At 55.4% G+C, this 11,814-nt stretch overlaps 1 protein-coding gene across 1 annotated transcript; it reads left to right on the plus strand.

Moving 5' to 3' along the window:
• The first annotated feature begins 2,706 nt into the window (after positions 1-2,706).
• Positions 2,707-10,116, plus strand: NEURL3 (neuralized E3 ubiquitin protein ligase 3). Its single transcript, XM_011969644.1, has 4 exons — positions 2,707-2,833; positions 6,841-7,326; positions 8,317-8,388; positions 9,326-10,116. The coding sequence occupies exons 1-4, from the start codon at positions 2,806-2,808 to the stop codon at positions 9,637-9,639; spliced, it is 900 nt and encodes a 299-aa protein (XP_011825034.1). The 5' UTR covers positions 2,707-2,805; the 3' UTR covers positions 9,640-10,116.
• Positions 10,117-11,814: the final 1,698 nt, after the last annotated feature.

The raw sequence follows: 11,814 nt of genomic DNA on the forward strand, positions 1-11,814 counted from the left end.
TCTGCAGCGGGGCCGCCTCCACCTCCCACTCAGAAGCCAGTCAGGCCTGTCCACAAAGCTCCTGCTCTGTGCCCGCGCAGTACAGTGGGGGAGACATTGCTAATTGGGGGGCGCTCCCAGAGGGGAGTCTCCGCGGCGAGTGGCGGTGGAGGGGCCCAGGCACACCGTCTCCAGCCGCGATACCTGGGCTGAACCTCAGCCTGTCACCTCATGCCTAGTGAGCTGAACCAGCTGCGTCACCGTCGTGTGCCTCAGTTTCCCCACGTGTATAATGGAAATGATGACAATCAACAGGACCTTTTCGAGGAGTTGCCATGAGGACTACCGGGTAAGTTCTGGACTTAGAACGGTAGCATTCCGGGCCAGCCGCGGTGGCTCACGCCTGTAATCCCAGCACTTTGGGAAGCCGAAGCGGGTGGATCACGAGGTCAAGAGATCGAGACCATCCTGGCCAGCATGGTGAAACCCCATCTCTACTAAAAACACAAAAATTAGCTGGGCGTGGTGGAGCGCACCATAGTCCCAGCTACTTGGGAGGCTGAGGCAGGAGAATTGCTTGAACCCGGGAGGCAGAGGTTGCAGTAAGCCAAGATGGCACCACCGCACTCCAGTCTGGGCGACAGAGGGAGACTCCATCTCAAAAAAAAAAAAAAAAAAAAAAAAAAAAAAAAAAAAAAAAAAAAAAAAAAAAAAGAACGGTAGCATTGTGCAGGGGAGGAAAAGTAGAAAACTAGAATCTTTCCTCACCCATTGCTGGGTTCATGGCTAGGACCCCTATAACAAAAGACAGGTCAACAAGAGAAAAGCACACAAATTTATTTCATGTAAATTTTACATGACACAGGGACCTTCAGAAATGAAGACCCAAAGAAATGGGGACATGTATTTTTATGCGTTGGTTTCGTGAAGAGTGGGCATTGTGGAGAAGTGATTGGCTAAAGGGGGAAAGGATAATAAAGTGGGGAGAGTTGGCCAGGCCTGTTCAGATTATTCTCTCTGTCCCTGTGTCTTCAGAGGTAAGGATGGGCCTTATGGCCTCATGGTCCTACTTCAGGGGATTTGGGCGAAGGGAAGGTGAGTGAGGCCTTCCTGCTTCTGCTGTTTTCTTAAATGCCAAGGTGCCATATTTCGGGGTGATGTGTCCTGAACCCTGGCAGTGTGTTCAATAAACAAACATGGAGTGTGTGGCAGGCATGCCTGTCCCCTGGATGTGAGGCTTTATGCAGGCTTTAGCTCCTCAGAATGACCCCCTCTGCCCCCCAGATGCCTCATGGCCCAAGGTCCCTCTGATGCAACTACACCACCCCAGCCTGCTGGCTTTGGGTGGCCTGAAGGCCGTAGCTTGCCAGGTAACTTTCCAGACAGTCTGAGGCTCAGAGGTGAATTCCCTGATAAGATGCCATACATACTTCTCATGAGAGTGTGATTTATTAACAAGGTGCACGACTCCAGCCCTCTGGGGAGCCACCCAAGGCAGCCCGCACTAAGGTGGAGCACGCACCTGGCGCTAGCCATCCCTTAGCCCAGCAGTCACTGACTGTGGCCTTGATCTGGGGTCTTGGGAGGGGCTTAGCCCACAGGTTGAGGGTCAGGGCACTCACAAGGCTCCAAACCCACCAGGCCCTTGCCACCTAAAGTGGGGTCCACTTGGCCAGGTGCCGTGGCTCGTGCCTGTAATCTCAGCACTTGGGGATGCCGAGATGGGAGGATTGCTTGAGGCCAGGAGTTTGAGACCAGCCTGGGCCACATAGCTAGACCTGTCTTCACAATATCAAAAATATTAGCTGGGCATGGTGGGGTGCACCTGTGGTCCCAGCTACTCAGGGTGCTGAGGTGGGAGGATCGCTTGAGTTTGGGAGTTTGAGGTTGTAGTGAGCCATGATCACACCACTACACTCTAGCCTGAATGACAGTGAGACCTTGTCTGGGAAAAAAAAAAAAAAAAAAGTTGAGTCCACATATCTCAGTTAGGGCCCCAGGCTTTCTGAGTCAATCTGCATTTTAACAAGATCCCCAGGAGATTTGAGAGTATGTTGCAATGTGAGTGAGAAGCACTGGGTTAGAGTAAGCTACCTTCCCTCCATGAGCCTCAGTTTTCCTAACCGAAATAAAAATCGGGGGGCTAGAATACCTTTGGCTTCTTTTCCAGTGCTAACACACTGGGAGCTAGACCTTTGGTGTGACCATCTGCAGGGCTATCAGTTCCTCTCCTCTTCTGTCTGCTTTACCCCTCCTCTCTGTTGGAGGTGCACAATTTCGCAGGTCTTGGGATACAGCACATGCAATTCAATCTGCTTCAACAACATAGATTGAGTTCCTTCCGTGTGCCAGGGTCTGCAGCAGTGAATCCCCACCCTGGCTGTACATTAGAATCATCTGGGTTGCTCTGTAAACTCCCGATGCCTGGGTTCCACCCCAGGCCAGTGGAACTGGAGTCTTTGGGGGCGAGGCTGGGCATGGGTATTTATTAACATGCTTGGACCATTACAATGCACAGCCAGCTTGAGACTGGTCAGAAACGAGAAACAAGGCTACTGTAAGATCTACGCAGGCCTGTCGCCCATTCCTGCTTCCTTCTCTTAGGCCGGCCAGCTACAGCAGGTCGGGCTGCAAGTCAGGAGAAATCACTGGGAAATCCCCTGGATATAGTAACACATGACAGCACCATCGAATTAATCATCAACCTGTAACGTGATCTCTGGCCCATAAAAAGCAGACCTGCTGAATCTTTGGTAAACTGTCCACTAGACTTCTCCAGGCAGTTCCTTCTAGACCTGGGGACCTACGCCCGAGGACCTTAGACTGATGGGTGCCCAGCTCTGCTTCGAGGCCAGTGAGTAGACCTCCTGCGAGCCCTGAGCTTGGTCTCTGGACTGGGGGTACAGGTAGTGGAGGGGTGCTCTGTGTTATTGCTGGAGTAGAGATGTGGCCATTGTAAAGTTTAGGGGGCTGGTGGGGTCCCAGTTCTGCCGAGTTGAGCTGTGGGCAAGTCACTTTGTCCCTGAGCCTCAGTTTCTACATCTCCAGGCTGGAGACAATGCCTGCTGGCTTACAGGGATCTTTGTAAAATCAAACACACAAATCAAAAGAGTGATAGGCACAAAGCTTCTCTGCGAGCCTCACCGGAGGCCACAGGTGTCCAGGAGTGGAAGGGCCATGTGCGGGGGAGATAGAGGACCTGGTCTTTTAGCACCAGTGATTGGAGTTGGGCATCTCTGGACCTGCCCTCCCAGGTAAAGAGCTGGGAGCCTGGGCTCAGGGCCTTTGGTTCCCTGGTGGGCACCACGGGTTCACAGACTAGTAGTTGGCTGTGCCAAGAGCTACTGCTGCTGTCACAGTAATGTTGTTTGGCAGGGAAATGACAGGCCTGAAAGGAGGTGGTGTAGGAGTGCAGCAGCCAGGAGCGGGGCTGGGATCCCCCACTTTCTGGCTGCAAAAACACAGATGACTAGCACAGTCTTCTCGAGCTCTGAGGGCTTCCCCCGAGGCGGGGTGAGGAGAAAAAGAGGCTGCAAAGTGCCTGTGGGTGCCTGACACCCTGAAAGGCTTGATGCCTGGAGGAGTGGTGAGGATGGAGATCCCTGGAGGCTCTCGCTGAGCAAGGGGCCGCCCCTGCCCCACTCAGCTTCCAAGACCCTGGAGAATCTAGACTCTGAGTCTACCTGTCCCGGAGTAGAGACACCCCAGAGGCCCTGCTTTGCGGCAGGCAGTCCATCCCCTCAGCAGTGGGGACCCCGGAGCAGGTGGAGTAACTGGAGAGATCCCCCATGGGCAGGGCACTCAGCTTCTCTGAGCTCAGGATCCTGCCTGAAAACAGGACCCATAGAAAGAGCGGCCGCCTCTAGGTGTGAGGGTGCTTGGGCACCAGGGTGATCTGAACCCTGTGCCAGCCCAGCCACTGGGGACAGATCTGCTTGAAGAGCCGCCTCTGCCCACCTCTGCCACTCCCCACCCTGGGAGTGAGGTGTCCCGGGCTGCCCAGGTCAAAGTGTGGGAGGATCCCTGCAGGCGTCGTGGGAGGAGGTAGGTGGAGTGGAGGTGGCGATCACACCCATCAGGCCGCCCCGACCCCGCTCCAGGCCCAGGCACAGAGCCCTGTGTGAAGTAGGTGGACATGGTCCTGCGGGCCCTTGCCGGGCTGGCGGGGCGAGGGTGGGTTTCAGCCCCACTCGGCCTTGGTGGTGCACAGTGAATAGCTGACATGACCATGCAGACAGACCGAGTCTTCATAGATGAGAGGCTGTGCCCTAAGGGACCTTTTGCTGCCCTGCCAGGTCCCAGGGAGCTGCCCGAGGTAGGGGGCAGAGCCTGAGTGAGCAGCACAGAGGAGGCCACTTAGGTGCCCAGGCTGCAGAGTGACCTGTGCAGCCACCGCATACCCTTGGCACCCACCAGCCCTGGTGACATGAGGACTTAGCTTCACACAGGGCTGCTGAAAAGGCTCCTGAGGCAGGGATTGGGGAGCTTTGCAAACTGTCAAATTATTCTCCAGGGCAAGGCCTGCTTCTCAAGGGCTCCCAGGGCCTGGTGCAACCCTAAGGCCATTCCGGGGGAGTTCCTCTCCTCCCTGGACTGCCTCCAGCCAGCCAGTTCCCTACTTCATCCAGGAAGTGAATGGAGCAGTGAGGTCACCTCCCGTCCTCCACCCCTCCCCGCCCCCAGAGCCAGTCCTGCGTGGAGCCAGCCTCTGTCCCGGGCACCTGCCTAGAGGGTGGGGTGGAAACTCCATCCCCAAACAGGGTGGGTTCATCTCTGCTGGTTCCCCTCTAAGCCCATGGCTCTGAGTGTGACAGGGCTCCAGCTCCCCTGACCCCAGGGGTTCCTCTTTCCCTGTAGGGGCTGCACTGGGTGAGGCTGGGACAACTCCTCATTGACCCTAGTTCTGCCCCTGATTGCTGTGGGCCGGGGCCGGCCACTTGCCCACCGTGTGCCTCTTAGGATGGCAGCAGGATTGGGTGTGGCAGTTTGTGGAGGGGGCTCGGATGCCGGCCACCATCTCTGGCCCTGCCCCTCATCGAGGGCCATTGCTCCAGGCTCTTGCCAAGCCCACTCTAGGGCTTCTCTCTAGTTGCCACCTCAGGGATGGGCAGTGATCCAGCCAAAGGGCTGGCCTCTGCCCTCCTAGATTGTGGCTGGTTGTGCCAAGAGCCCCTGCTTGCCCTGGCACCCTCAGCCCCATGCCTGACCAGGTAGGCAGTGAACAGGACTCCAGACAGGTGTCCCGAGACGCCTGGCCTTGCTGGACATGCACCTCACTGCTGTTTGTGGGTGAGGAGGCTGGGCCCTAGAGGACAGTGACCTGCCTGGGCCAGCAGCAGGGCAGGTCTGGAATGGGGGTGTTAACCATGGCGCAGCCGGGGTCCCACTGCCCTCCATGGAGCAGCCTCAACCATGGGCACAAGGCCAGGTTCACTGATGTCAGGGTCCCCAGCTTGGCTCCAGCTCTCCACGTGTGCTGGCTCTGGGACTTCTCCTTGCCTAGGTGCAGCCTTGAGGCACGGGGAGCTGGGCAGGCCTGCCAGGATTCACGGGGAGGGATGAGTGCATCGCGGGAAGGCACGGGTGGGGCACGGGTGAGGGGTGAATGCAGATACACAGGTCTCTGTGAGAGTCCCAAGGCCATGGTGAGTGCTGGTCCCTAATGCCGGGAAAAGGTCACTGCAGATAGGCTTACCTTTGGCCTGTGGAAGTCAGGGACAGAGTCACTGTCACTGCAAAGGTATCCTGGTGCCTGACCAGATGGAACCTCCTGGGCCTGGGCTCCGCTAGAGGGTGGAAACCTGTGTGTGGTCAGAGTGCCTGCCTTGCCGGGGGAGTGTGACCTGATCTGGGAGGGGAATGGCCTTGCTCCTTAGGCTGGGGTCTGGCTTAAGTTCTGATTGAATTCACCTTTTATTTTCAACAGCAAACAGCCAGCCGGCCAGCCTCCCTCCCCCAGCCCAGAAAGCGCAGGGCCAGGAAGGGAGGGGCAAGGCTGGCTAAGGCAGTTCTTCGGTAGGAATCCCCACGAGCTTCCTGCAGGCTGAGTGGAGAGGAAGGGCTGCCCAGTGAGGTGCTTTCCACTCCTGACCACCAGGCAGAGTCCTGCGGGAAGTCCCCTGGTTTCAGAGCCAGGCTTGACCTCACCCAGGATTCTGAGGGACTAACCTGGGACTCCCTCTCCAGCCTGCACCCATACCATGTGGGGAGCAGCCAGGCCCCTTTCTCTCCCAGGACAAAGACGTCACCATTGCTAGGGGCCGTGGTTTTCACAAATGATGCAGTTCCCCGTGGGAAAATGAGAGAGACAAGCAGAGAAGGAGTAGCAGATGGCCTCCTGGAGCAGACCACAGTCAGCAGATCTGTCTGTCTCCTCCTCCGTCATTTTTAGGTGCATATAGAATAAATAAACGCATGGGCTGAGCGCAGTGGCTCATGCCTGTAATCCTAGCGCTTTGGGAGGCAGAGGCGGGAGGATCACTTGAGGCCAGGAGTTCAAGACCAGCTTGGGCAACACAGCAAGACCTCATCTCTGAAAACAAAACAAAACAGAACAAAACAAAACAAAAGAAAACAAAAAACCATCTATAACAAACGTATAGATATTTATGCCTGACTAACCCTACTCTTTCTCTTGAACAATAATAACCATTATTAGATTGGTCACAGGCAGAGCACAAATAGACATCAGTTCCTACAGTTTTCACAACATCTCTGCAGGAACAGAGAGGCGGAAATTGTCCCTAGGGAAAGGTCGCGGTGGCTCTCAGGTGTGAGGGGCTCTGGGATACTGGGGGCGCTCTGGGGAGCTGGTGGGTCCAGACCCGGCCAGCACTGACACTCCCCGTCCTCAACCCACAGACGCCAAGGCGCCCGCAGCGGCACTTCGCTTCCATGCCGAGACCAAGGGCGCGCAGGTGCGTCTGGACACGCGTGGCTGCACCGCGCACAGGCGCGCCACGTTCCACGACGGCATCGTGTTCAGCCAGCGGCCCGTGCGCCTGGGCGAGCGCGTGGCGCTGCGCCTTCTGCGGGAGGAGAGCGGCTGGTGCGGCGGCCTCCGCGTGGGCTTCACGCGCCTGGACCCCGCGTGCGTGTCCGTGCCCAGCCTGCCGCCCTTCGTGTGCCCCGACCTGGAGGAGCAGAGCCCGACGTGGGCGGCCGTACTGCCTGAGGGCTGCGCGCTCGTGGGGGACGTGGTCCGCTTCTGGGTGGACCGCCGCGGCCGCCTCTTCGCCAAGGTCAACGCCGGCTGCAGGTTCCTGCTGCGTGAGGGTGTGCCCGTGGGCGCCCCGCTCTGGGCCGTGATGGACGTGTACGGGACCACCAAGGCCATCGAGCTGCTGGGTGAGGCGACCGTGGGGACCCCGCAGGGGAGGTGGGGCGATGGGGGCTCCAGGGGCACCCTACTCCGATCCAGAGCCACAGGAAGAACGTTCACATTCAGTTATTCTGTCAGGCCCTGCCCAGTGTTAGCTGTGAAGATGGGCACTGGAGACACCAGATAGACAAGGCCCAGTCGTAGGGAGGGCAGTGTTGTCCCCAAAGAATGACAAGCAAATAGGCCCAGCATTCCCGCCATCTGTTAACCAAAACACCTGTTAGAGTGCCCACCTCCTTTTGCAAAGGAGGAAACATTTGGGCTGGGCTTTGCAGCCTAAATAGGAGTTCACTAGAGACAAAGGTGGCAAGCAAAGGGAACACACAGGTGAGACTAGAGGTGTGCATGGAGAGTGCCCGCAGGGAGAAAGCTGAGTCTCTCAGTCAGTGGGTGGGGAAAGGAGAGCCATCCCTCTAGCCACCCAAGAAGAAAGTGGATTTCAGGGGAGCACAGAGAGGCAGTAATACCCATAACAAGAAACGCTGGCATTCCTGGGCTGGGTGGTGGTCCACTCCCCACCTCGCACCAGCATATTTGTTAAAACCATTTGTCACAGCTGCCAGCGCCTCACACCTGAAGCACGTGATTTGCTGGGTCTGGGGTGGAGCCCTGACCCTGTGTTTGTCCAGGCTCTTGGGAGATGTTGATGCCCATCTGGGTTGGGAATGTGGCTAGGCCAAGGGGCTCCACTCAGGTAGTGGCTGGAGGGCAAAGAAGAGGGGCCTGAAGGAAGGTGGCTCAGGAGGAAGAATCTCCAGCCCCAAGGATTCTCGGATTCTCAGCTGGGTTAAGCTGGGGAAGGGATGGCCAGGACAGGGTCTTAAACTTTGGGGATGGGGGCTCAGCATTGTAACCCAGGAAAGGAAGGAGACTGGACACTTTGCTGCGGGGCCAGGAGCAGGGATGGGGGCACCTGGGCTTGCCGTCCTGGGCCTGAGTTTCTCTCTCTCCCTCAGATCCCACAGCCAGCCGGCTCCCAACAGCCATGCCGTGGGACCTCAGCAACAAGGCTGTGGCTGAGCCCAAAGGTGAGTGCTTTCGCAAGCAGCAGGGACTCCGCAGGAATCCAGCACCTGGGTGTGGAGGGAGAAGCCCCATATCCTGGTTGTTCATTCAAGTCTCTCTCAGGCTTTGGGCCAAAAGATTTGGCTCTGCCTACTGGAAACCTAAAAGCAACCTGGCGTATCTGCCTTTGAGAGCGTTGGCCTACTCTGTGAGCTAGAAGAGCACTTTTATGAACAGACAGTGTTATTCTTGCTTTAAAAAGTCATCCACATTCATTGTAAATGCTTTGCCGATGGAAATAGAGATGAAAGGATAGGTGGGGTGCAGTGGCTCACACCTGTAATCCCTATACTTTGGGAGGCCGAGGCAGGAGGATCGCATGAGCCCAGGAGTTTGAGACCAGCCTGGGCAACATGGCGAAACCCTGTCTCTACAAAAAGTACAAAAATTAGCCGAATGTGGTGGGGCATGCCTGGGTCCCAGCTACTCGGGAGGCTGAGGTGGAAGGATCGCTTGAGCCCAGCTGACTGAGGCTGCAGCGAGCTGTGATCACACCACTGCACTCCAGCCTGGGTGACAGAGTGAGACTGTCTCTAAAAAGTAAAAAAGATTAAAGGATAAAGAGGAAAATTAAAAAAAAATCACCCATTACCTCTTGGGTGGATTTTCTCCCGGTATTTTCGGTCATCGATATAGACGTGTGTATACGCAGGGACTTGTCTGTGCTTTGTTTTCCTTCTCTAAATTGGAATTTGATTGTGTGTGTGTGTGTGTATGTGTGTGTATATATGTTTTTTCCCCCCCTTTTTTTCACTTGATCACGCTGTAAGCATTTCCTCACGAGGTAACATTCTTCAAAATACAGCGACATGTTTCTCTGTCATTCTCTGTGGTCACATTGTGAGTGGGTTGCCCGCCCCTTCCCCCATGTGCCCTGACCTATGTTGTTCCCTCTTCCAGCCACACCAGGAGAAGAGTGTGCCATCTGCTTCTATCACGCTGCCAACACCTGCCTTGTGCCCTGTGGCCACACATACTTCTGCAGATGCTGCGCCTGGCGGGTCTTCAGGGATACGGCCAAGTGCCCCGTGTGCCGCTGGCAGATCGAGGCGGTAGCCCCCGCGCAGGGCCCTCCTGCTCTGAGGACTGAGGAAGGTTCACGAGAGGAGGCTTCCCAGTATGAGTGGCAGCCCAGGCCTAGATCTGAGTCCGGTCCCTGCAGGGGAAGGAGGCGCAGCGCTACCTTCTTTCTCGGGAAGAGTCAGAAGGGCTGATTAGCAAGAGGTGCGGCAGAGAGAGGAAGTCAGGGAGGTGCTGTCTGCTCCCTCCACCTGTTTTGCAACAGGGCAGCAAGGAAAAACCCCTTTCTGTCCATGCCAGAACTATCCTTCTGATGGGGTGCTTTGTTTAGAGACAGGGTGGCCCAATCTCGGGTTTTATAGCTGAGGGAGTTCAGGTATCTGTCGCTGGTGAGGCCCTGTACCTCCTGGGTACTGAAGAACCTGGACTCGAAGCAGGAGGTATCTACATGGAATGCGTCAAGTTCCACGTGGAAGCTGGGTTGCCTCCCACAAGTCCCCGGTAGAGTGGATCTGTAGTTACCCGCCCTGCCTCCCTTTGAGGGTGGGCGCGAGGTCCCAGCGAGACCAGGCATTTGAAGATGATTTATAACGTGAATGTGTATTGTTGTCACTGTGGTAATTTCCTTGCCAATTTCTGAGATATCAAAATAAAGTTTGTGTTTCCTGAAAGATTTTGTAGTGCCTGTGTCCTCTTGCTTGCAGCCTGGGAGTGGGGTGGGAGCTGTGGGCTGTTCAGGATGATGCGGCATTTGGGGACATGCCATTCTGTCTTCCCCACAATCTGGGCTTGTAGGTGGCCTGGGTGGGCCTCTGGGCACTCGGGCCGATGGACTGAGCACATGAAGGGGGTAATCTTGTAATTCCAGTCCTCAAGTCCCAACCAGACTTTTTGCTCTTGCCACCCTTGATTTTGGGGCACTGCCTTGAGGCTCTGGCCCCTGATTGCAGGCAGGAGTTGGCCTGGGAGCCCACCTCAGCAGGTGTCTCGCAGGGGCAAGCTGTGCCTGTGACTTTACTGTTGTTCCCTGCTGTGTGGCTGCTGGGGAGGCCACTCCAGGGGGAGAGGGCTACATGAAGGGAATCCGAACCTGTTGTGCCCAAAATGGAAAATATAGGAACCTCCACACACTGCCTTTCTGCCCACCGCATAGCCAAACAGAGGGTCAGGACGCTGGATTTGATGACACCTGAGTACCTTTCACTCTGAAGTGGGATCCCCTCACTGCCACCCACGAGTGCTCTGACCTGGGGCATGTGAGTTGACCTCCATGAGCCTCAGTTTCATCATCTGTAAAATGGAAATAGGATAATTTTCTTGTTAGTAAGTTGTGAGGAGCGTGAATATGCAACTTCTAACTGAGAAGGACTCAAAAATGGCAGCTCCCTTTCCCTGGAAAAGGCATCTCCCAGGCGAAGGTCCCAAGAGCGCACTGGGATAGTTATCAGGGGCCCTGTGTGAGTCCTAGCAGCCCACGGACTTTCACCAAGGGCCTCCAGTCACCCCAATACTTTGGAATGATTTCTATGGATCCTAAAGCAAGTATTTTCATGCTTTTAAGTGTCTTATTTTTCCCCTCTCTGCCCAGATAGCTTCAGGGTGAAGGCAGTACTTTAATCCTAATTCCAGTGAACACTACCTTATTAGGTAACATCTAGAAAGCCTGATTTTAGAAAGATCTCTAACCAGAGGTGGCCCTTCTGGAACCTCTGTAAACCCATTCTTCCAGAAAAACAGTAAAAATACTAGCAAAATTACCAAAATCAACTTTTTCAGAACTCTAGAAATTAACCAGAGGCTGACAATAATCTGAAGGATGCTTATCCGAGATAAACTGCTATACTTTGCTAAGAGCAGTGGGGTGTGTGGTGTTAACTCGTCCCACCCCTCTGCCTCTAGCTCCACAGTAGTCTTGAAAACCAGCAGCCTTGAAGCCACTCAGGGTGGATGCACAGACTCAGCTGGGAGCTCCTCGGGAAACTCCATCCCTAGACTATTGTCACTATCTGACCTACATCTTCATTCTCTGGAAAAGTTTCATTCGCAGGGCGTTGTCATTCTTTAACCCTACTTGGGGCCCTCTCCGTGGGAAACCCCTATCCCTGGGATATTTGCCAAACATAATCAGCTTCAATTGTTTAACATTACAGCTGCCTAAGTCTGTGATACTAGCTGAGGCAAACAAGAGCCTGGCCAGAGATTTAAAAGGAAGATCTGGCCGGGCGCGGTGGCTCAAGCCTGTAATCCCAGCACTTTGGGAGGCCGAGACGGGCTGATCACGAGGTCAGGAGATCGAGACCATCCTGGCTAACACGGTGAAACCCCGTCTCTACTAAAAATACAAAAAAACTAGCCGGGCGAGGTGGCGG

The sequence above is a fragment of the Mandrillus leucophaeus genome, unplaced genomic scaffold (genome assembly GCF_000951045.1).
Source record: "Mandrillus leucophaeus isolate KB7577 unplaced genomic scaffold, Mleu.le_1.0 Scaffold9, whole genome shotgun sequence".
NCBI lineage: Eukaryota > Metazoa > Chordata > Mammalia > Primates > Cercopithecidae > Mandrillus > Mandrillus leucophaeus.